Source organism: Periophthalmus magnuspinnatus, chromosome 10 (genome assembly GCF_009829125.3).
Source record: "Periophthalmus magnuspinnatus isolate fPerMag1 chromosome 10, fPerMag1.2.pri, whole genome shotgun sequence".
In the NCBI taxonomy this organism is placed as follows: domain Eukaryota; kingdom Metazoa; phylum Chordata; class Actinopteri; order Gobiiformes; family Gobiidae; genus Periophthalmus; species Periophthalmus magnuspinnatus.
This window is the reverse complement of record NC_047135.1, coordinates 29,249,398-29,269,965: the sequence shown is the minus strand read 5'-3', so window position 1 is coordinate 29,269,965 and position 20,568 is coordinate 29,249,398. Positions and strand designations below refer to the sequence as shown.

The following is a 20,568-nucleotide window of genomic DNA, read 5'->3' as shown; positions in this document are numbered from 1 at the left end:
TTATTATTATTATTATTATGTTAAAATAACTATAACGAGAAACAAGTAGACCTATTTCAACCGTTTCATTCAAATTGAAAATGGTCCATAACACATTGTAATTTAAACCAATTTACAGCCGGATTTTGACCATTCAAAAGGCAGATCATTTTAGTCTGAACTGTTGATTGCTGTGGCAACGGTGCTGGTTTTCCATTCACTCTCAAGGCCATGGATACAAGAGGCTAGAGTAGAGAAGTGGTCAAACTTTGATAATAAAAGCAAAGAGGGGTCACTGCAGTAAATGTTGTGTAGCTTGTGAAGTAATGAGCAAAACTTTGAGCTTTCAGTTGTTGTTTTTCAACTTGAATCTTGTTTTTATTGTGTTGTTTTTGCTGAGAGGCCAAGAAATCACCATTACAAAGTGGCATGTGCCCTTTTGTCCATCAGCAATTGATGTGGGGCAGCGGAGGAAGCATTTTGGAAGAAAAGGGGTGTGAAGTTTGCCAACATCAATCTCGTTTCAAATTGAACCACAAAGTTCCGGCTGAATGAATTGCCTCTCAAATGCAGCGGGCCATGGCTACACACATTCAATCCCGAAGTGAATCTGATTTGATCCCGAGAGCCGTATACAAAAGGCACAACCCACTGATTGATAAAGCCAAGTAAGGGGAGACGAGGGTAAATAGGAAAAAATGCACAGAGTCAATGGTTGGAGAAAGAGACGAGATGGGGGATACAGGCAAGAAAAGGCCAAAGGATAAGGGAAGAAATGATATAAGCCACACAGCAGGGTGGGGCACTTGTTTAAAGTCTTATAGAAAAGTTTGGAAGGCGTTAAGAAGCGGGGTGGTCGGATTGGCGATGTGGAGCGAGGTGTATATACTGAGACTTATCTCCGAGTGTAGCTGTATATTTAAGTTTCAGATGGTAACAGAAATACTGGAACATTTATGTCGACTGATCAAATATGCTTTGAACTTTTCATCAATATTACCTGTCTTGTATTATACGCAGGGAGGTCAAAAATCAAATGTATTATACCGAGAAGAAACATCCAAAATGAACAATTATCAACCATTTTGCGTACAGTCTCTTTGCCCTACTGGGAAATCTTTGCTTATTTTTTTGGCTGCATGATAAGATTTAAGCTATAAAAGATTCAATAAATAACTTCTATGACTCATTACAGATGCAAACTAAGTACTAAAGTGTTTCATTCTGCTGTTTATTTATTGCAGCTCATTATTTTTTAACAATATTGTAGATTTAGAGTAGTTCTTGTGGTTTAAATCTGCTCGTGGGTTTTGTTTCAGTGGCATAAATTAGTTCCAATATTATCGTTTATCGTCTATATTTACTTCAGCAAATTATGGCGTTTCAAAATGTGTTGTCGTGACAGGCCTAAGTCCTCATCCTAAATGTGTAGTAGTATGTGTAGCGTGTTAATCTACTAATCATTATGTACAAGTGGTGTTAGAAAGTGAGGGAAAAATCTCAACAATTTGTTTAAAAATGCAGAAATTGCACGATGGCATGATGTCAAGCTGCAGTTTAACCTTTTGATGGATTAAAACCGGAATGTGAAACACAAATACTATCTTTATATAAACATTTGTAAAGAATGTTTCCCGTCTACTACCCTTTCATTCACCAATTATGTTCCCATGAGTACTTTTGAGTCCATTACCTCAAAGAAGTCTCCACGCTATTTAGCTTGACCCATTATATATGACATTTTCTATGGTATTATTATTCAGAATTTTCAACGGAACTTTTCCATTGACTTCTGTGAACTCTGTGAGCACACAAGTCTTTGAGAGTTTCAGACAAAGTATCGTTTTATTAAAGGTTCAGTCAGGGCTGAGAGCTATCACATAATAAATGACAAAGTAAAGACACTTCTACAAGGTTCAAGTTGAGTTAAAAAAAAAAAAACCTTCTTGATAATCATTTCCTTTCTTTATAAACTCATTACATAGTGAGACTCATAAAAGCAGCGGGGGAGAACACTTGCATGTGCCGTTGTTTTAAAGGCCTCTTCTGAGTGCGAGCGTCACAAAATCGAACACGGTTAAAGTAATTTTTTTCGCCATTTTTCCTACAGCTGAAGTGTTGCTTTTCAACGATGCAAGAAACAAGTGAGTAAGTTATCAGATGTCGTTTTACCAGTGGGGAAAGCATTTACACCTGCTTGCGTCATCCTTCGCAATAGCCCGGGCCTGCACTAGAGAGCGCTATGCTAAATATACATCTTTACATATAGGGGAACATGGAGGCGCCAAAAGTGAAATGTTTGTTTGGTCAAAAACATAATACAACAATAATAAGTCCATCAGTGTCTGTGTAATCCCTCAGTCGTCCAGGTATGATCCATAATAGTTAGTTTCAGTGAAGTTAGCTCCTCCTTTCAGACAGATATAAGGCAGTGTCCACCAGCAATCTGACCAGAAATGTATTCACTCCAACAACTTTTTTTTCCAGTTAAAACATTCGAATTTTACTTTTACGGTCAATTACAGTGGCTTGATGACTGACATCAACAGTAGCAAAAGGGATAATGGTTGGCCGATAGACCAAAAGTGTGGAGCTCCAAGTTAAAATCCTATTGGTAATACACCTGAGCTCACGTCAAAACAAACACTGCAAAAAATTTAATATCAAGGCTCAGGTAAAATAGATGGAACTGAATTTAACAAATATTTGACTAGATTAAATGTTTATGATTGTTTATGTCAGGCGTGTCCAAACTTTTCTCTTTAAGGGCCATATATAAAAACACAGATAAAGCTGAGGACCAATTGCGGGCCGATCGAGGGCCATAGTCTGGTCACCAATACAGTGAATATTTCAAATCTGTGTGTTTATTACAAGTTAGACTGAACCACTAGACCTTTATTCACGCTTACATCCTCAATGGGACACTTTAAATATTTGATATGGGCTCGTTAAAATATATTTTCAGAAATGTACAGTAAAAAGTACTGTTCAAGGTAATATGGGCCAATTCACCTGGAAGGGCGAGGGACGAGAAAAACTGGTCTGAGGGCTGCATTTGGCCCCTGGGCCACAGTTTGGGCATGCCTGGTTTGTGTGACATAGAGTATTTTAGTGATTTCAAAACTTCCAAAATTTATACAGATTTATAACATAATATAAGTTAAAATAAGAATTATTATTATACAGTTCAATGTGGTACGGCTACCTTAAACCACACTAAGTTGTCTGATCCAATACATATATAAACAATGTTATTTTAGTTAAATAGTTAAATAGTTAAGTTAAATAGATATAGATAGATGCGTCTTCCACTTATTGTTGCATATTGGCAATATGAAAGAACAAAAAACTCAATATTAGTCCAGCAGCTTCCATCCCATAGCATCCCATTTAAAAGTACTTCAAAGCAGCTCTCATTGACTTTTACCAGCTGGGGGTGTGTGGGTATCAAACATTAAACAGCATTTTTCATTTATGAGCAAATCATGTTCTGTTTCAACAATGGAAGCAAAAAGAGCTGATTCAGTGCGGTTCCTGTAGGGTAATTGATAGGGATCCAGCTAAGGTAAGTCCCAGAGGAAATGCTACATCATGAATTCTACAGTCTATGGGGGACTTTCACAGAGCCCAGAGGGTGAGACAGGGATATTTAGTAAGAAACATAAAGGAGATTTACAGCTACATTCAGGCAATGTTGTCCTTTAAGAGGACTATAAAAAAGGTGGTTCCTTGATGGCCCAAAAACATATGACATGAGTGCAACTGGCTTTATATAATTTCATAAAAACAAAATACAAGTTGGTAATGTACTATCGCATTACATTAAACCATACTTCACTTTCTCTTTCACAAAACAACAGCTATAAATTGTATCTTCATTGTCTTTGTGTATAATTCACACCAAAGTGGCAATCCAAAATTGTAGTGTAGCCATTAAATTGTGCCACAACAAACAAACAAATAGGAAAAAGTCAGAGTGGGCTATATGCAAAAAAAAAGAAAAAAAACATTTCACAAGCTTCTAGAGTCTTGGTTATCATTTTGATTTGATCACAGTTCATGTAGTTAGTGTCTTTAGATGTTATTAAAAGGTAACTAAAGCCACTTGCAGATTCTGAGAGGTTATACTTCAATATGGAGGTTAAATCCAGATGTTATACATTTAAAAAATAGTGGAGGCTGATTAATAGCAGGACTGGGCAGGAAAAAGTGTCTATGGAAGTACACCTGTCGTGATAATTACTATATCAACTTATCGTTTAATACATGATAGATGCAACAATCATTTTGGGGGTCAAAATTTACCATGTGTACTTTTTCCATGTACTAGTGGGAAAAGATGTAAGATGAGATTTGAACTGTCGAGGGTTGCATTTTGAACTTCTATGACTCATAGATACACATTAATTAAGTGTTGTAGATTATTTAATTTAATTTTACTTTATTTTATTTTGTATTATTTTATTTATTTATTTATTTTATTAATACATGTATTTTTTATTAATTTTTTTAACAATACTGCACATTTAGAATACTTTTTGGGGGATAGTTCTGCGTTATGGTTTGGTTTCAAGATCATCATTTCTCATTTATATTTACTTCAACAATATATTTCGCTTCAAAATATGATATGGTGACAGGCTTATGTGGAATAGAAAACAATATTACCAAAATAACATAGAGTCATAGGGATCCAATCAGAATCAGATTTTTATTGCCACATCACCTAGCCTTAATCATATTGTTATGCAACGAAGACTATCTGACATATGCGCCCTGCGAAAATTACCCATAGTGCCCTTAACAGTAACTAGGAAGTTCAGGAACAACCCGTGTCATTAAAATACCGTAGGTGTTCACATGCAAAAGCAGAATGTCAGATGCCCAAAACTACATACCTCAGCATCAGCTTCTTTCTCCTCTGAGACTAAGCCACATATCACAAAAAAGTTGAAATAATTAAACATGAATGTCAAATGTGCCAGGAAGTTTCTCAGTTGTACTTACTTTGGACAGGGAACATGTTAAAATACACTGTCTGACAGGGATTCTCTGGTAAAAGATGAGACAAAAAGTCACATCACTGCTGTGCCCTGCCACTTCATTAAGCCGTGCAACAACTGCTCCTTCCTTCCTCACACTCTCTCACTCCATCTGCATTATGCCAGAACCTCTCCACTGCTATGCCAAATTTGTATCCAGACGAGCCTAGTTTGTCGACCTGGAGAAGAGGAAGAGGAGGAGGAGGTGGGGTGGGGGTGCTGCTTACATTCTGACTAGTGTCCAAACAAGACAATGGTGGAAGTCGAGTAGGATTTTCGTGTAGTTACGCCCAAGCAGTCTGACATGGATCCAACGGGATTGTTATGAACTTGACAGCACCCCGCTACCATTGCCTGAATTAGAGACAACACACACATGCGCTGGCAAAGTAGTGAGAAATTGTCACGGGAAAGAATTCGTCAAGCCTCCTATCACCCATATAAAATAAAAAAAATAAAATGTAAAAAAAACTTGGTGTTGTTATCCATCAGTGTGTTAGGTATAGCTTGGGTTATGCATCTCAAAAACAAACTGGCTGGGACAAGGAGAAAGAAAGTCACTGGTATAGTTTCCTTCACAAATGCTTTGCTGCTTTGCCTCTGTGGAGGATTGGCCTACTGGACTGTAAAGAGGCAAGAAGCAAACCAAGCATAACTGCTTCTCTCGGTTCGCCTGAGTTCAAGTTTGTGCACGCACAAAAACACTCATCTAAAACTACTTAATGGGTACACACAAGGAATACAATGCAGCCACAATGCTTGGTTGGCTATTTTAAAGGCAACAGCGGCAGCAGGCAACAAGAGCATTTGTAGCCCTAATTGGCACACATATTTGAATTGTGAGAGTATAAATATTGTGTGGAAAGTGCTGGTGTTAAAAATAATTAAAATTTCAATGGGAAAATGGTTCTTTAAAGTGCCAGGAGATCAAAGTGGTTTGGCATCTTTGTGTGTGTGCAGAGGCTAAATGAAGCTCATGTGAAGATTCATTAAAGGGACGGGGGCGAGCAGGAGCAGCCTTACCTTTACTGTGAGACGAGAAGCACAGGGAGAGCTGAGCAAATAGGTCAGGATTCTCAAACTTCTCTTCTTTGACTTTGATCCAGAAGCAATTCTCTGCCATTTCCTGAGGCACTATCTGCAATGACACAAGGATTCCATTATCACCACAATCAGAAAGCGCCAATGCACCAAGCTGCCACTCAGAAAGTTCTCCACACTGGAGATGGGCTTTGTAAGGGATTTTGCCCTTTTTTCAAAGTGTGGACATATACATGCCCTTGTGCAGCCTCAGCAATAGTGGAGCAGAGACAAAACCAAGTGATAAGAATAGTGAGAGAACACTCTGCTTTGTTTACAAGTTCTGCACTGTATAGAGAAAAGGCGTGTGGTTGTAGGCATGGCGAGTATGTGACATGCCAATTAGTACACTATTGACAGTTTGATATTTTGACATTTAGGTTGTGTTCAAGGTCTAGAATTGGATTATGTCATATTTCCACATGGAGGAGAGGGACCTATAGAAACTCTATGAGAGAATCACTGTTTTTTAATTCACAAATGTTGAAAGTTATCGTTATTTGGTTTGGATTGGCTCCACAAACTTACCATATTAATGTTAAAGTCCTTTCAACGAACAACATTTCAATCTGGTATTTGGTGCTGAACATTGGCTATAGTAAAAACAAAACAAAACACTTTAGTTTATTTGTAAAGACAATGTTGAACCCTTTTTCCATTTTTGTAACATGGACAAGCTCAGAAAGTACAGAAATTCAAATTCTACCAAAGAATCCTTGCTTCCTCTCCATCTGAACTTTAAGCTATAGGAAATCTAATAAGCTACAATGTCATCTGAATGTCACTAAACAGAGTCATGGTTCAAGTCCTCGTCTTGACGCAGAATGCACTTATTGGGAGGTGAAGTCCATGTTGTGCACACTCTGGTTATCTGATTGCCATTTTCAAGGAAATGAATTGTATGAATGACCATTGTTGACCAGACATACAGAAATATGAGGCGAGTTAGCAGCTTGTAGCCGCAGAAAACCTGTTCATTCACTGCACCTATAGAAGATGATAGTCAGCCATGAGGGGCTTACAATCGCCTGCTTTCATTTCCTCTGCGTAGCTCTCCGATAAGGCAGAGCACAGATCATTCCCAACAGGCATAATGTACTTATTACTGTCTAATAAAGCATAGGATAGAAAATTGCATCTTTTTTATGGGTGGTCACTGAAAATTCACACAGGTTTTTAGTACTGTGCCAAGTTTAGTGGTATTACAATAAAACTTAAAGGGCTATGTATTTGAGCGAAATTTGTCTTACCCCAGTACAGATATATTGTACAAGCAGCTCTTGAGGTCAAAAATAAGTCTGCTTTGTACTGTCTGCATCTAGTTATAAAGCGGTTTACTGTCAGATAATCAGGAATGGTAAGTATACTAGCTGTTGTTAGCTTTACCGTGACGTCTAAAACTGTTCTGGTCTCTGATATTGGTGAAAAGGGCTTATAAACTTATTGCAGTGAATAAGTTGGATGCGCAGAATGCATAAGATAAGTGAAGGATAACTTTGGACCACTGCAAACCATTCAACATGAACTAGTCGTGTTTTTCACATTTTTAAGACAGTAAAAATCAGGTACAGCGCCTTCAGGTACTCCCAAATAAAAGCTAAGCTAAAAATACTGGGTTAATAGTATTAATTATTGAGTCTAATATTTTGACACTCAGCTTTGTGTTTAAAGAGCATAGTTGAGTTAAAATATTGTTTCAAAGTTCAGCTCAATTTAATTACATCAGATTAAAATAATAAAAAATACAAAGACCTGGTATGAAGGCGTTTGCAATCACATGTTTTCTAATAACAAAACAAAAGGCGAATACTTTTGACACTTGTTTTGATGAATGTCAAAAAAGAAGATACAAAGAAAAACTAATAGTTCAGCCTGTTTTTGACAAATGAACTGGGAAAAAATTTAATTGGAAGTTATTAAGTTCTATAAACAAAGTTACACAAATACAATGTTTAGGACTGTATCCAAAAAGTACAGGTATATTGAACTAAATGTATTGCAAACGACTTAATGTTTAATACATGACAAATTGAACAATATATTTTTGGGGTCAATATTTATTGTGTGCACTTTTTCTTTATACTGGGGAGATTTTGGTTATTTTTTTGTCTATATGATGAGATTTAAGCCGTAAAAGTTTGGATTAATAACATCTATAACTAATTACAGATATAAACGAAGTACCAAAGTGTTTCATTCTGTATTCTTCAGTCATTTAGTGCAATAAATGAACAAATTAAATGAAAAAATAAATGAACAATATTGAAGTTTTAGAACAGTTTTTGTAGTTTAAATCTGCTCTTGGGTTTTTGTGTCAGTGTCATAAATTAGTTTCAATATTTTATCATTTGTCGTCTATATTTACCTCAGCAATATATCGAATTTCAAGATGTGCTATCGTGACAGGCCTAGTAACGAGCTTTCTTTGGACATGTATGGTGCTAACTGCTTCTGGCACAAGGCTGCCTCCATCTGCTTGCACATAGAGTTGACAGAAGACTCATGTCTCACCTAATCGACATAAGAGACGCGGACTGTTTTTCCTCCGGTGGTTATGAATTTCATTTGCATCTCCAAATTACAAATCCTGGGGAGGCAAGGTTAATTCGCTCGCACATTAGCCTGATTGTAGCTCCTCCAAGACAATGGCTATTTTCACTAGTCTGCGGCGTGCAACAATTACACAAGTCAAATAGCGAAAATATGAATAGCATAATGACATCAAATGAAGGATAATTACAATCTTTAACATAGTATTTTGAAAAATGTATTTAAAGTTAGGCCCTAAGTTAGGCAAGCTAAAAACCTTTACACGCTAAATGGTACATTCATTGAAAGAGTCGACACTTATAAATATCTTGGATTTTGGCTTGATGAAAACTTGTCCTTAAAAAAAACACATCTCAGAATTATGTAATAGTTTAAAATCTATAAATTATCATTTTATTACAGAAACAAATATTGTATCTCAATGAGTTACAGAAAAGAAATAGTGCAAGCAACCTTCCTGTCCGTATTAGATTGTGGGGATGTGGTGTATATGCAGACTTCAGCCTCTGCTTTGAAACCATTGGATCACTATTTCACTCGGCCCTTCGTTTTATTACAGGTGATGGATTTGTAACTCATCACTGTACGCTCTATGAAAAAGTGGGTTGGCCATCTCTGTCTGTTAGAAGAGAACAGCACTGCATTAAGTTTATCTATAAGGGATTACTTCAAAAACTGCCAGAATACCTCACCTGCTTGTTACCGGTAATTATTGATACCAGAACATTTAACACCAGATCACATGACTGCATAAGGCTAAGGACGAGCCACACCAGAACTGAGATGGGAAAGAGGCTTTTGGCTGTTTTGCTTCACAAAAATGGAATATGCTCCAAGGAAAAGCAAAACTGGACACGTTGGTGACACAATTGCAATTTAATAATTTGATAACAAACTTTTATACACACACCTGCACTTGTTATTGATGTTTTATATGGACTTATTTGTTTTGATTGTTTTTTCAGTTTGTGTTGTATTTTAAACCCACCCATGAAAAAGAGAGCCCAAGTGCTCTCATTGGGTCCCCCTGTATAAATAAAGATAAATAAATAAAAATAAATAAATCACTATCAGTGTTAAAGCAGATATTTTATGCAAAATCGACTTTTTAGAGCTTTTAGCCATGTTATAGTTGTTTCCCCTTCTCATTTATCCTCTCGAAGCTGTATTTAGAGTGATTTGTGCGTGTTTGAGTAATCTTAATTTCCGGTATACGCCCCTTCGTTCTACAGTTTTTTTCTCTTAGACAGTGACATATCAATGGATACTGCAGCATTGCGTAGTCACTTTGATAGGAATGAAAAAAGCAGCTCTTCGTTATGATGATATGTACAGCAGTGTCAGCTCCCATTAGTCACCTTAGTTTTCAAACACAATCTTGTTACTTTTATTAAGTTGTTTCAGATCAATATTGCAATTTAAAATACATAAACCATAACTTAATGATCCACGTACCATAGTGTATAACTATACAGTAGACACAAGCACAGTATTTCTTCATTAAAGGAAATACAACTTTTGAACAATAACTTTTGATTTCTAGCATGAGCCACATTCAGAATTGTCTGGCAGACTGATTCAACACCATGTTTGGATATAATGTAAACTGACACCAAAAGAAGCATTCTCATGTGTTTAGTTGTTGACACTAATTACGTTCTAATACACAAGGACATATATCGGGAAGCATTAATAAATACTAAGAAACCCGAAGCATAGGATAAATGATCTTTGCTTAGATAGAGCCATCATTGAACAGAATGGCCTGTGGAAACTGCATTCAAAACAGCTGGAGCATAATCCGGTTGTTATTCAGTGAGAAATCCAAGGATATTAGCAGAGAAAATTGTTTACGCTAATACACAATAGTATGGTTTGTGAATACACTAATGTTTGACAAGAGCGAGATTCCTTTGCATAGGATCATTAACCACCTTATATTTGCATCACACAGTCTAGGACATCTTTTGTTAATGGATGTATAGAGATGCAATATGAAGCAACAGCATACACAAGAATCAACAATGTAAGGTTCAGAATTGGTTCAGGTGGAGAGAATTAGCTTCTAGATCATAAAGACATTTATCAGTATTTAGTGGAGGCTATGTTGCCATGCTCCATTACTGTGTGATGTAGAATCTTCCCTGCTGCAGTCGCTCTGCACAGAGTGTGTAAATCTGCTCAAAAAATAACCAACACTAGCCTCGTCTCCCTGGAGGACATTTACATCAGCCGGAGCAGGAGCAGAGCAAGCCTTCATCATGAATGATCCATCCAGTCCAATATACCTCTCCTCTCACACAAGGCTGCAAAGCATTAAACATACAACAAAGGCACTAATATCTGCTTTCTCACTCACACTCCAAAATTGTGTTGCACTTACATTTTAAAATATTATTTAATTGCTGTTTATAATTTAGCTGCTTTTTTATTTTCAACTTTGACGGTCACAAATGAAAAACAAATCTCTATTCTGAGATGATAAATTAATTTAGATCATTTAAATTGATATGAAGGTTTTTTTTCTTCAAGATGTGCTGATAACTGTGGTTCGCAAACCTTTGGTACCTAGTTGTTTTCTGTTGGTATAGAAATTATAGAATGTACTTTTACTTTACTGCCCTGATGGCCCCATTGTGGTTCATCGGTCGTGGTTTGTCCATTCTCAAAAATGAATGTGTGATAATAATACAGCTCGGTCTTGCATCTTCTGTTTAAGACTTGGGTTAATGTTTACTCTCAGATACGTAGATGGCATTTGACAAAAAATAAATAAATACAATTAAACAATAATAATAAAAACTTTATGTTGAAAAAACATTACCTTTGTCCAGTTGACTCTCTTCATCACAGTTTCAGGTTTGTAGACCTTCTTTGCCTCCAGTCCGTAAGGCAGTTTGACCACAGGTAGTGATGGTGGAGGAGGAGGCCCACCCAGGCCACCAAAGGGTGGAGGAGGTGGGATTCCACACCCAGGAGGAGGTGGAGGGGGTGGGGGTCCTCCTCCAGGCGGAGGTGGTGGTGGAGGGGGGATACATGCGTGTCCGGGTGGAGGGGGAGGAGGAGGGGGAGGAGGAGGACAGCCACCAGGGGGAGGTGGAGGAGGTGGGGGTGGTGGAGGAGCACCACCCGGGACAGTGGGGCCTGGTGGAACTCCTCCAGCTGCTGGACCTGCCGCAACCTGTAATGACACAACAACGATGTTACTGAGAGAAATAATAATAATTAAAAAATGAATGAATATATATATATATATATATATATATATATATATATATATATATATATATATATATATATATATATATATATATATATATATATATATATATATATATATATATATATATATATATATATATATATATATATATATATATATATATATCTCAAAGGTGCACACAATGTGGCTATAGCCAGCTGCAGAACACAGCAGAAAATATAGCACTATTTCTACAGGACACAGCTTTGACAAATGTGCAAATACATTGATATGAGCGCCCCAGCATGCTCTAACGTGTAACACTATTACATTTTGTTATGAAAGTGTAAATGCAAATGGAACAATTAGAGCCAGCAAAGCCGAGGATGGGTTTGATCTTGGGAGCTGATTAGATGCCAGCTGTTTGGGCAATGTATTTCCACTTACATTTCTCATTTGCCAAGCTCATTCCTCTCCACATTTTTTTTTCAAGCCGATTGTGTGCATTAAATGTGATTGTCCTATTATTTAAGATATTATATATACTGGTGTTTCATTACAAAGTGACTCTCCAATGCGTTTACTGGGGCTTAAATTTGAAAAGGTATTCTTTGAGGAGCTTCTCACAGATTGCCTAGAGCCCTTCACAGAAAAATCCAAATTCAATGATTACATGTGTGCCGGTCTGCAGCCCTCTGTGGCCAATTTTCTCTTCTTAAGATTAAAATGAAGAGAATAGAAGCAAATTAGCAGGAAAATGAGAGCGAGTTGTTTCCCATATTGAGCCAGTCCTTTTATCTGTCTTTTTTACATATTGTGTCTGATTTACAAAAAATAGAACAATTGCATTACCACTTTTTATTTTTTATTTTACGGCAATGGTAGAAACTTTCCATTGTCCACTAACCCTAACCCATTGAAGATGTGAAGGGTGTTGGTAATTACAAGTAGCACCAAATGCTAAAAAAAGGGCATTGCATAACTTCTTTGGTTACCTGCTTGTCTCCATGGGGATGATATTTGTTTACCAAGAATGTTCTAAATATGCCCGTGGTTTTTTATAGTTCAAAAATCACTTGACGAACGTGCATCTTTACTGTCACCTCGCCGCAGATCTCCATGCAAACAAGCTGGTAGCATACCCCCCACCAGAAATGCTACGTAGTGCACCTTATGTTCTATTTTTTTTTCTTTTTTTTTTTTTTCCAATCAAATCACAGTTTATGTATGTGACCTTTATTTCAATGCACTTGTCCGAAGACATTCTACGATCTTATATAAGACATCACCTGAAAGCACTATATTATTCAATTCCAGGATTCATTTCAGGCTTCTTCTATTTACCATTACAAAAGATAATAAGCCTAATATAATCCACTGTAAATACAACTATCTCTGAAGTGCACTAAAGCCCCAAGTCGAGTGTGTGGGATCCAACTGATTGACAGTGACTAAGCCAAGGCGACATGCAAAGGAAACACCCACCTTGGCTTCAGATTCCCGGATGAGTTTCTGAGCCTTACTGAGCTGCTCTCTCTCAATAGTTAACTGTACGACACAGACAGGACACACAGCACCAGGCACGCCAGACAGAGGGACACATGTGGGTGGGTTAGATAGACACACACGAATCTCCACAAGGAAACAAGAAGATAGACCAGATACAAGCGAGAGAACAAGAATGGCCCTTTGCTTAGGAGATGACAGAAGAGAATCTAATTTGGTCTGATTAAGCTATTTGATGTGCAAAGGCAGAATGTGCTGTACCCTTGCACCTAAAAAGAGATGGGATATGTCTTCAAAAGAACATCAGTGGAGAACAGCGACTCCAGGATGAAAGGCACAAGGCAATGACAGTCTTCGCAACACTCAGAAGCATGCGCCCATTGTCACTCGTAAATATATAAAACAAATATATAAAGCAAAAACAAAAGCTATGGAGGAATGGAGGCTTTGTTTAACATGACTCCATTTTGGGGAAACAACAGAAAGTGTTTAAAGGTGAAGGGATATAAAAAACTTGATCAGGAAATATTAATTCGATGAAAATGTTATGTGTGAAGGAATTATGGTATTATACGCTGCCGGGCCCCCCCAAAAAAAAGGTCACACACACTCTAATATTTTGTTGGACCGCGTTTAGCTTCGATTACGGCATGAATTCGCTGTGGCATTGTTTTGATAAGCTTCTGCAATGTCACAAGATTTATTTCCATCCAGTGTTGCATTCATTTTTCTCCAAGATGTTGCATTGATGCTGGTCGAGTCTGACCGCTGCACAAAGCCTTCTCCAGCACATCCCAAAGATTCTCAATGGGGTTAAGGTCTGGATTCTGTGGTGGACAATCCATGTGTGAAAATGATGTCTCATGCTCCCTGAATCTCCTCTTTCACAATTTGAGCCCAATGAATCCTAGCATAGTCATCTTGGAAGAAAAAAATCAATTGATGGAATAACCTGGCCATTCAGTATATTCAGGTGTCAGCTGACCTCATTCTTTGAGCACAGACTGTTGCTGAACCTAGACCTGACCAACTGGAGGAGGCTCGTACCTATTTACATAGTTAAATCAAGGTGGTGACTTTTTTTTTTTTTGGCCAGGCAGTGTACTATGGAGCTAGTGGGTGATGGAAAGAAATAGAAAAGGGCATGCACCGAGACAACAGAAAACCGACAGGAAGAATCAAAGTGGGTTTGGGTTTCACTTCAACATGCAAGGCAATTTAAATATTATTGACCATTTCAGGTCTAAAGATTAGCTCTTCAAAGATGTGAATGTATATAAGAATGTATATCTTTTAATATCAATTATTGCTACGACGTGCACACATATGGACACGAGTGCCACTTGTGCCATACTTTGAGTGCTAAAGGATTCCTTAGCATATATTAATATTTTTCTGATGTGGTATGTTGCTCTGTGCTGTCAACTAGACCTGTAAAAGATGTTTTTATTAAAATGTGTATAGCATGGGTTTACAAATGAACTGGCTTCACCTCATAACAAGTCACATTGCTTCAGAGGCTTTTCACACATTCACCCGTCATTACTATTTCAGGCCAATTCTATCATGTGTAAAAGAGGGAGGCAGGCTGCCAGTGCAGGAAGGAGAAACGTGTAGCACTAGACCTGAGCTCCTCGCGGGGCTCAGCTGGGTCAGCTACAAGACGGCCAGGTTGTTAAAACCTATTAATGGGATGGTGCGCGCTGCTCCGATGTACCTCCGCAGTGCTACATAATTCATCACATCCACAGCCAAGTGAATGAATAGGTTCCTCTTTTTGGCCTTGAATGGTTTGGCTCAAAGGTTTGTGAAGAGGGAAGCTGATTTCCACTTCTGATTTTGTCCTTTGTTGATGTTTACAGACAGGACTTCAACTCGACTCGATTGGAAGGCTAATCAAACGCCCAGATCAAATAGGCCAGCTTGTTAGCATGCCAAAGTTCCTCTCATTAAATATATCGGTACGCAAACAAGGTGAAGAGCTGTGACTCTGACATGCATGCCGTTTAACATCGAAGGAATGGAGTGTGGAAGATGAAAGGTTGTGGTTAAATCGTAGGATTTTTAGGATCACATAGTAACAGCAGCAGAGCAGCTTTGATGGACAAATTGTATGTAAAGACTTGTTTGGTTCATTAAAACTCAGCAAAAGGCATGCAGCGTAAACCATTAAAGAAAGACAGAAAGTCGTGTAGGATTGATACTAACTGTGAAAAGAGACACCAACTGTTATTGTTTTTTGTTTATTTATATCAAGCATTATTTTAAATGATTTTAATTCCTTTTATGTTGGTTTTATCTGGGATGGAACAAAATAAAATAACAATATTTTAAATAGATTCAATATTTTATTTATTTATTTTCTATATATTATTACAGAAAAGTGCTATCCCTGCACCAAGGTGTCACTAAAGGATTTAATACTTTCAGTGACATATAGTGAGTAGTGTTGACAACTACATGGATATGGCTAGGGTCACTTCAGTAGTAACCCTTAATTGTATATTCATGTGTACATTTGTACATATAAAGCTTTAGGATACTTTTGCTTCACCTATAGCCTGTATATATCTCCATTACTGTACAAGAAAAATGGTTAAGGTTAATGTTTGTAGATATGTGTCTTCCCTCTGTTTGAAGACACATTCAGACAGACAAAGAGATGGCTCCATTCTCCAGAGACTCCGGCCTCTCCACTACCTGTTAATGCACCATCCACTCTTCGCTATTCAAAAGACTGAGCCCTGCCATGGGAGGCTGGGGTAAGGGTGTGTTGTGGGGATAAAAACACTCGGAAAATACAACATAAAAGCCTCAGCCAGGGAAAAAGGAGAAGGTAAAAGTAACACAGCCTCATGCATGCATTTCTGACAGACGGAGGGGAGAGAGCGCAAGGGAAACAGGCTGACATGGCGGCAGTCTCATTATAATAGGTGGACAGCGGTGTGAAATTGAGTATGCTGTGAACCTGTTAGACTACAAACACAGGAAACAAGTGGCAACACCGCACTCTGGGATATAAGTTATATGAGAAAACCTGATTTGACTTTGTGCAGGACTTTCCTGAAAGTTTGCTAGGTAGATTTATAGGAATGTTGTGGAGTGAGGTATCGCTGTTTTCCGACTGGGAAATTTTCCAGTGAGGTGGGTGCATTTCATCAGATAGTGGGTGCCAACATGAGGAACAGCAAAAACTGATAAAAGCACTCTAAGATATAAATGTAGCTATAGCGTCTTTCAATGCTGGTTTAGATTAAATTCCCCTAAGCAGAAGACAGCCTGGCCTTTTGTCCCAAGACAGTACTAAAGTGTTTGAAATTGGGTTAAGGGGGAAATAGCAGTCATTTTCCATTCCCTTAAAACGGCAAGCTTTGGCCTGGAAGAAATGATGTGGAGGCCTGAAAAAGGAGACGCAATCCATCTTTGTGATGATAGAATTACATAGGAAACGTTTCAATAGAGCAAATCCCCCATATAAAGAGATACACCGCGAGAAGGAGATTGACCCTTTATTAAATCAAATATTCCTGCATGGATGATAACTCCCACTTACTGGAGCAGTGCATCTCTAAGTGCATTGGAAGGCTATCATCGTGACCGAATCAACCCTTTTTTGCTGAAGTTTTCTTCCGATTGCTGCTATGCTGAAGATCTTTCATCACGTTTACAGGTACGGTGCATTTGAGAGCAGCTTTCACACCTTCCTATAAAACCTACAATTGTGTGGTGCCTGTGTGAAGTGCAAGACTTTATGGATTTACCTGAGACTCCAGGGTTTGGATCTTTCCCTCCAACTCTTTGATTTTCTCTTCCTTCTTTTGACATTCGGCCTGAGCCTCCTGCCGCGCACTGAACTCCTCATCAAACTGGAAGAAAGGAGATGAGGGAGAGTGAGTACATGTGTTGTAGATTGCATGTCCATAAAGTTACCAATGCACAAAAACACAATGGATACGTTGAACAAGGCATAGCAGGGTGTCTCCGGAGATACATGGCATCATTGGATGGTTCTTATTCCAAACCCTCCATGGCTCTTACAGTCCTGTTGGTCTTTGGTTTTATTTTAGACCTGCTTTTCATGTATGTTGAAGGGTCTAACCTTTTCAGAGACCAAAGGATGTCAGCCCAATGGCATCATAGTCCCAGCATGATATCCAGGACACTAGAGGGGCTCTTAAGACAAAAACAACCCAAGGAGGAATGGGAGGAGGTTTACGAATATATTTTTCATGCAGTCTTGTTGAGCATGCATCTTCATAATAATAAGTCAAATGTAAGTAAACAATATTGTGGACAAAATGTTCAGTTATCAGCAAAAATATTCATGTTATTACTGTTCTCCACTAAACACATTCATTCATTTGATTTGAACTGAATGTATTAATTTGATCTGGGATGGCACACAAGCCTTAACCTTAAAAAAGTAAATATGTCATGTAGCTGGACTCAACAAAAATGCTAGTTTAAAGATGTAATCCCTGAACGTTTAAATAAGAGTTTGTTTAAGGTTTGCATAAATACAATTTGTTATTCTTGCGATAAGTGCCCTGAACAAGTGGTGTTATTATTATTTATGCCCCTTTGCACATGTGCCGTATTTGCACTTTTGTTTTTAATGTATTGTTTCTAATGGGTTTATAGTTCTTTTAACCTGCACTATGCACTAATGTCACTTTTCCAGATGATGTGTATATGTGTGAATGAATGGACTTGACTCACTGCGAAATAAAATGTACCTGTTTGTACCAAAAAAAAGTAACCATGAACCTTCAACCTTCATCTTACATTGAAAAAATTCACACGTGTCCAGTTTATCAGTGCATACAGGTTGTTTTGTATTTGTATTATGGTTTGTATATGCTATGATCTCATATAGAAGAGGGTTTCAAAGAGTTATCTTATTTTAACACTAAAAGATAAAGCATTGTATTACTGGTGTTTAGTTTTGGTTTGGTTTGCTGAGGTTTGCTTTCAGAGAAAATATCATCTTAATTTACTATTTCTAGCAATTGAAAATTCAATTTGGCATGAGGAAAGGAAAATTTATTTGCACAAATAGCTGACCAAAATGATGCTATGGTAACAAGCTATCCTTCACATCACCAATCGTAATGTTGCTATGGTCAAGAGAAATGTCCAATTAGCCTGAGATCTGTGAAAGTATGATTTATGATTCATCACCATCCTTTCACATTTTTAAATGTGAAACCATGTTTTAAATTTAAATTCTGAATATCCCAGAAGCTACATGCAAGACACTGCAATCAGTCTTCCAACAGCCAGACGTCATGACATTTGATGGAAAGCAATTTTTCATTTTTGAGCCCCCAAATTTCAGCCTAGCCACTTCAAATAGCCAATTGAAAAAGTTGTCTTTATTTCATACATGACTTCTTTCTTGGATTGGGATAAAAGCTTGCCTTTCCTGATCTGTTTTGATCACAGTTTTGTTGCTGAAATTGTTTTGTTTGTTTTTGTTTTTTTCATTATTAATTCATGGATGGATTTATGGATTGATTGGTTAAACCTATTTTGTAATTTCTTGCTTTATTTTTGTAAAGCCCGTTGTGAGCTGACTTCTTAAACCTGCTCTACGAATAAAAGCTGCTTACTGACTTTTGCACTGAGTGATATAAAAACCCTTTGGAGTTTAATACAGACACAGAGAAAGCTCATAACTTTCCTGCCTTCTCAAAATATCTTGAGACAACGATGGGAAGCCAGGCTCAAAAACACCTACACATAACTTTGCTGTATACATCAGACCGGTGGCATTGATCCTTGTAGTGTTGATACGGATCATGTAGCGTCACAGCCAGGTATTGATCAGGGCATCGGACAATCGATAGCTAGTCTGGGATCTTACAGGCAGAAAAAAAACTTTCCTGATGGGAGCCGGCAACGTGCAAGGGGCTGTTGGGAGTGATTAATGCCGTACCTTTTTCGAGTACTCGTCAGCTTTCTGTTCGCTCTCCTCCACCCGTGCTTTATCCACGCACTGATCTAAAAGACAAGGCAAACCACAGATACATGTATTTCAATAGAATGCATTTACAAAGCGTGCACAAATAGCTCCGTCTTGCTCACTGATGCATGTTGCAGACACTAGCAACATTATTGACCTATAGCTTGCTTAGGGGGTGCTGTTGAACATAATAAGTAGAAGTGTTTGTGTAAAAATATAATGGGTTGTGTGTGTTTAAATCAATAAAATCCATGGTTAACTTTTGACCTTTTAATGTAAATCAAGCAAACAGAAAACGTATGGTTAGGCTGAAGTTTGAAGATGTTTTTTTTCTTTGCTTAAAGGCATTATACTCAATTGTTCCCAGATATCTGTCAGCAAAATTTGTCCTGTCCCACTTGTGACGGCAAGAGTCCGCTTGGAAATTTGTGAAAAGTGCTTATAAACTCATCACAGTAAGTAATTAGGATGCTCGAAATGCATAAGGTAAGTGAGGAAAAACTTTAGAACACTGCAAAATGAAATGAACTAGCTCTGTTCTTCACATTTTTAAGACTGTAAAATTAGGGGCACAAAAGGAATTCTGGTCAGGAATTGGTATTTATTTGAATATTTGCACACATTTGTGATTCAGCGGCAGTTCACCATTTTAAATCGAGCTCCAACAGACATCAATCAGATTTATTTGATTTTAATACACACAGGAAGGAAGACATCAAATACAAGCAGAGTTTCCATTGTGAATATCAGATGTGGGAATAGGCATCTAACAACTGTTAATTTGCCAAACCAAAATCTCTACTTTCTTTTTCACACCAAATTTGCTTAAAATAAGACACCAACTTCTTCCTCTGTGGATGGGTTTAGAAACTTTTAATGACCCTTTGTTGGTAAGTTACTAAACTGTCACCTGTGCATACTTACATAATGTTAATAGAGTTTTTTTTTACTATGTTTGAAGAGAAAACTGCAAAAACCATCGCAGCGTTAAAAGATGGTTTTGACTCCGCTTTGCCTTTTCTTTTTAAGTTCCAATAAGACAAAGTAAAAGTTTTACCGTTGAATTATATCTTATAATAAATCAACGGTAAGAGTCTTCTCACTACAGGTGTTTGGCAATGAAACCCTGGGAGTGTGGGAGGATAATGAAAGTCACTGTGACGCATTGAATATCAAATGTATTTTTAGTATTATTAATGATAAAGCCCCTGCTGATTTAGTGAAATTTCTTTAACAATTTG

At 37.6% G+C, this 20,568-nt stretch overlaps 1 protein-coding gene across 7 annotated transcripts in view; it reads right to left on the bottom strand.

Moving 5' to 3' along the window:
* The window catches only part of diaph2 (diaphanous-related formin 2), a 400,637-nt gene that overhangs the window by 275,724 nt on the left and 104,345 nt on the right, over positions 1-20,568 (bottom strand). For all 7 annotated transcript variants that reach the window (XM_055224546.1, XM_055224547.1, XM_055224551.1 and 4 more), the window contains 4 exons: positions 19,301-19,365; positions 17,124-17,228; positions 11,479-11,835; positions 6,048-6,162 (listed from right to left, as the gene is read on the bottom strand). In XM_055224546.1, the coding sequence (XP_055080521.1) occupies positions 6,048-6,162; positions 11,479-11,835; positions 17,124-17,228; positions 19,301-19,365 (642 nt within the window). The remainder of the gene's footprint in view (positions 1-6,047; positions 6,163-11,478; positions 11,836-17,123; positions 17,229-19,300; positions 19,366-20,568) is intronic.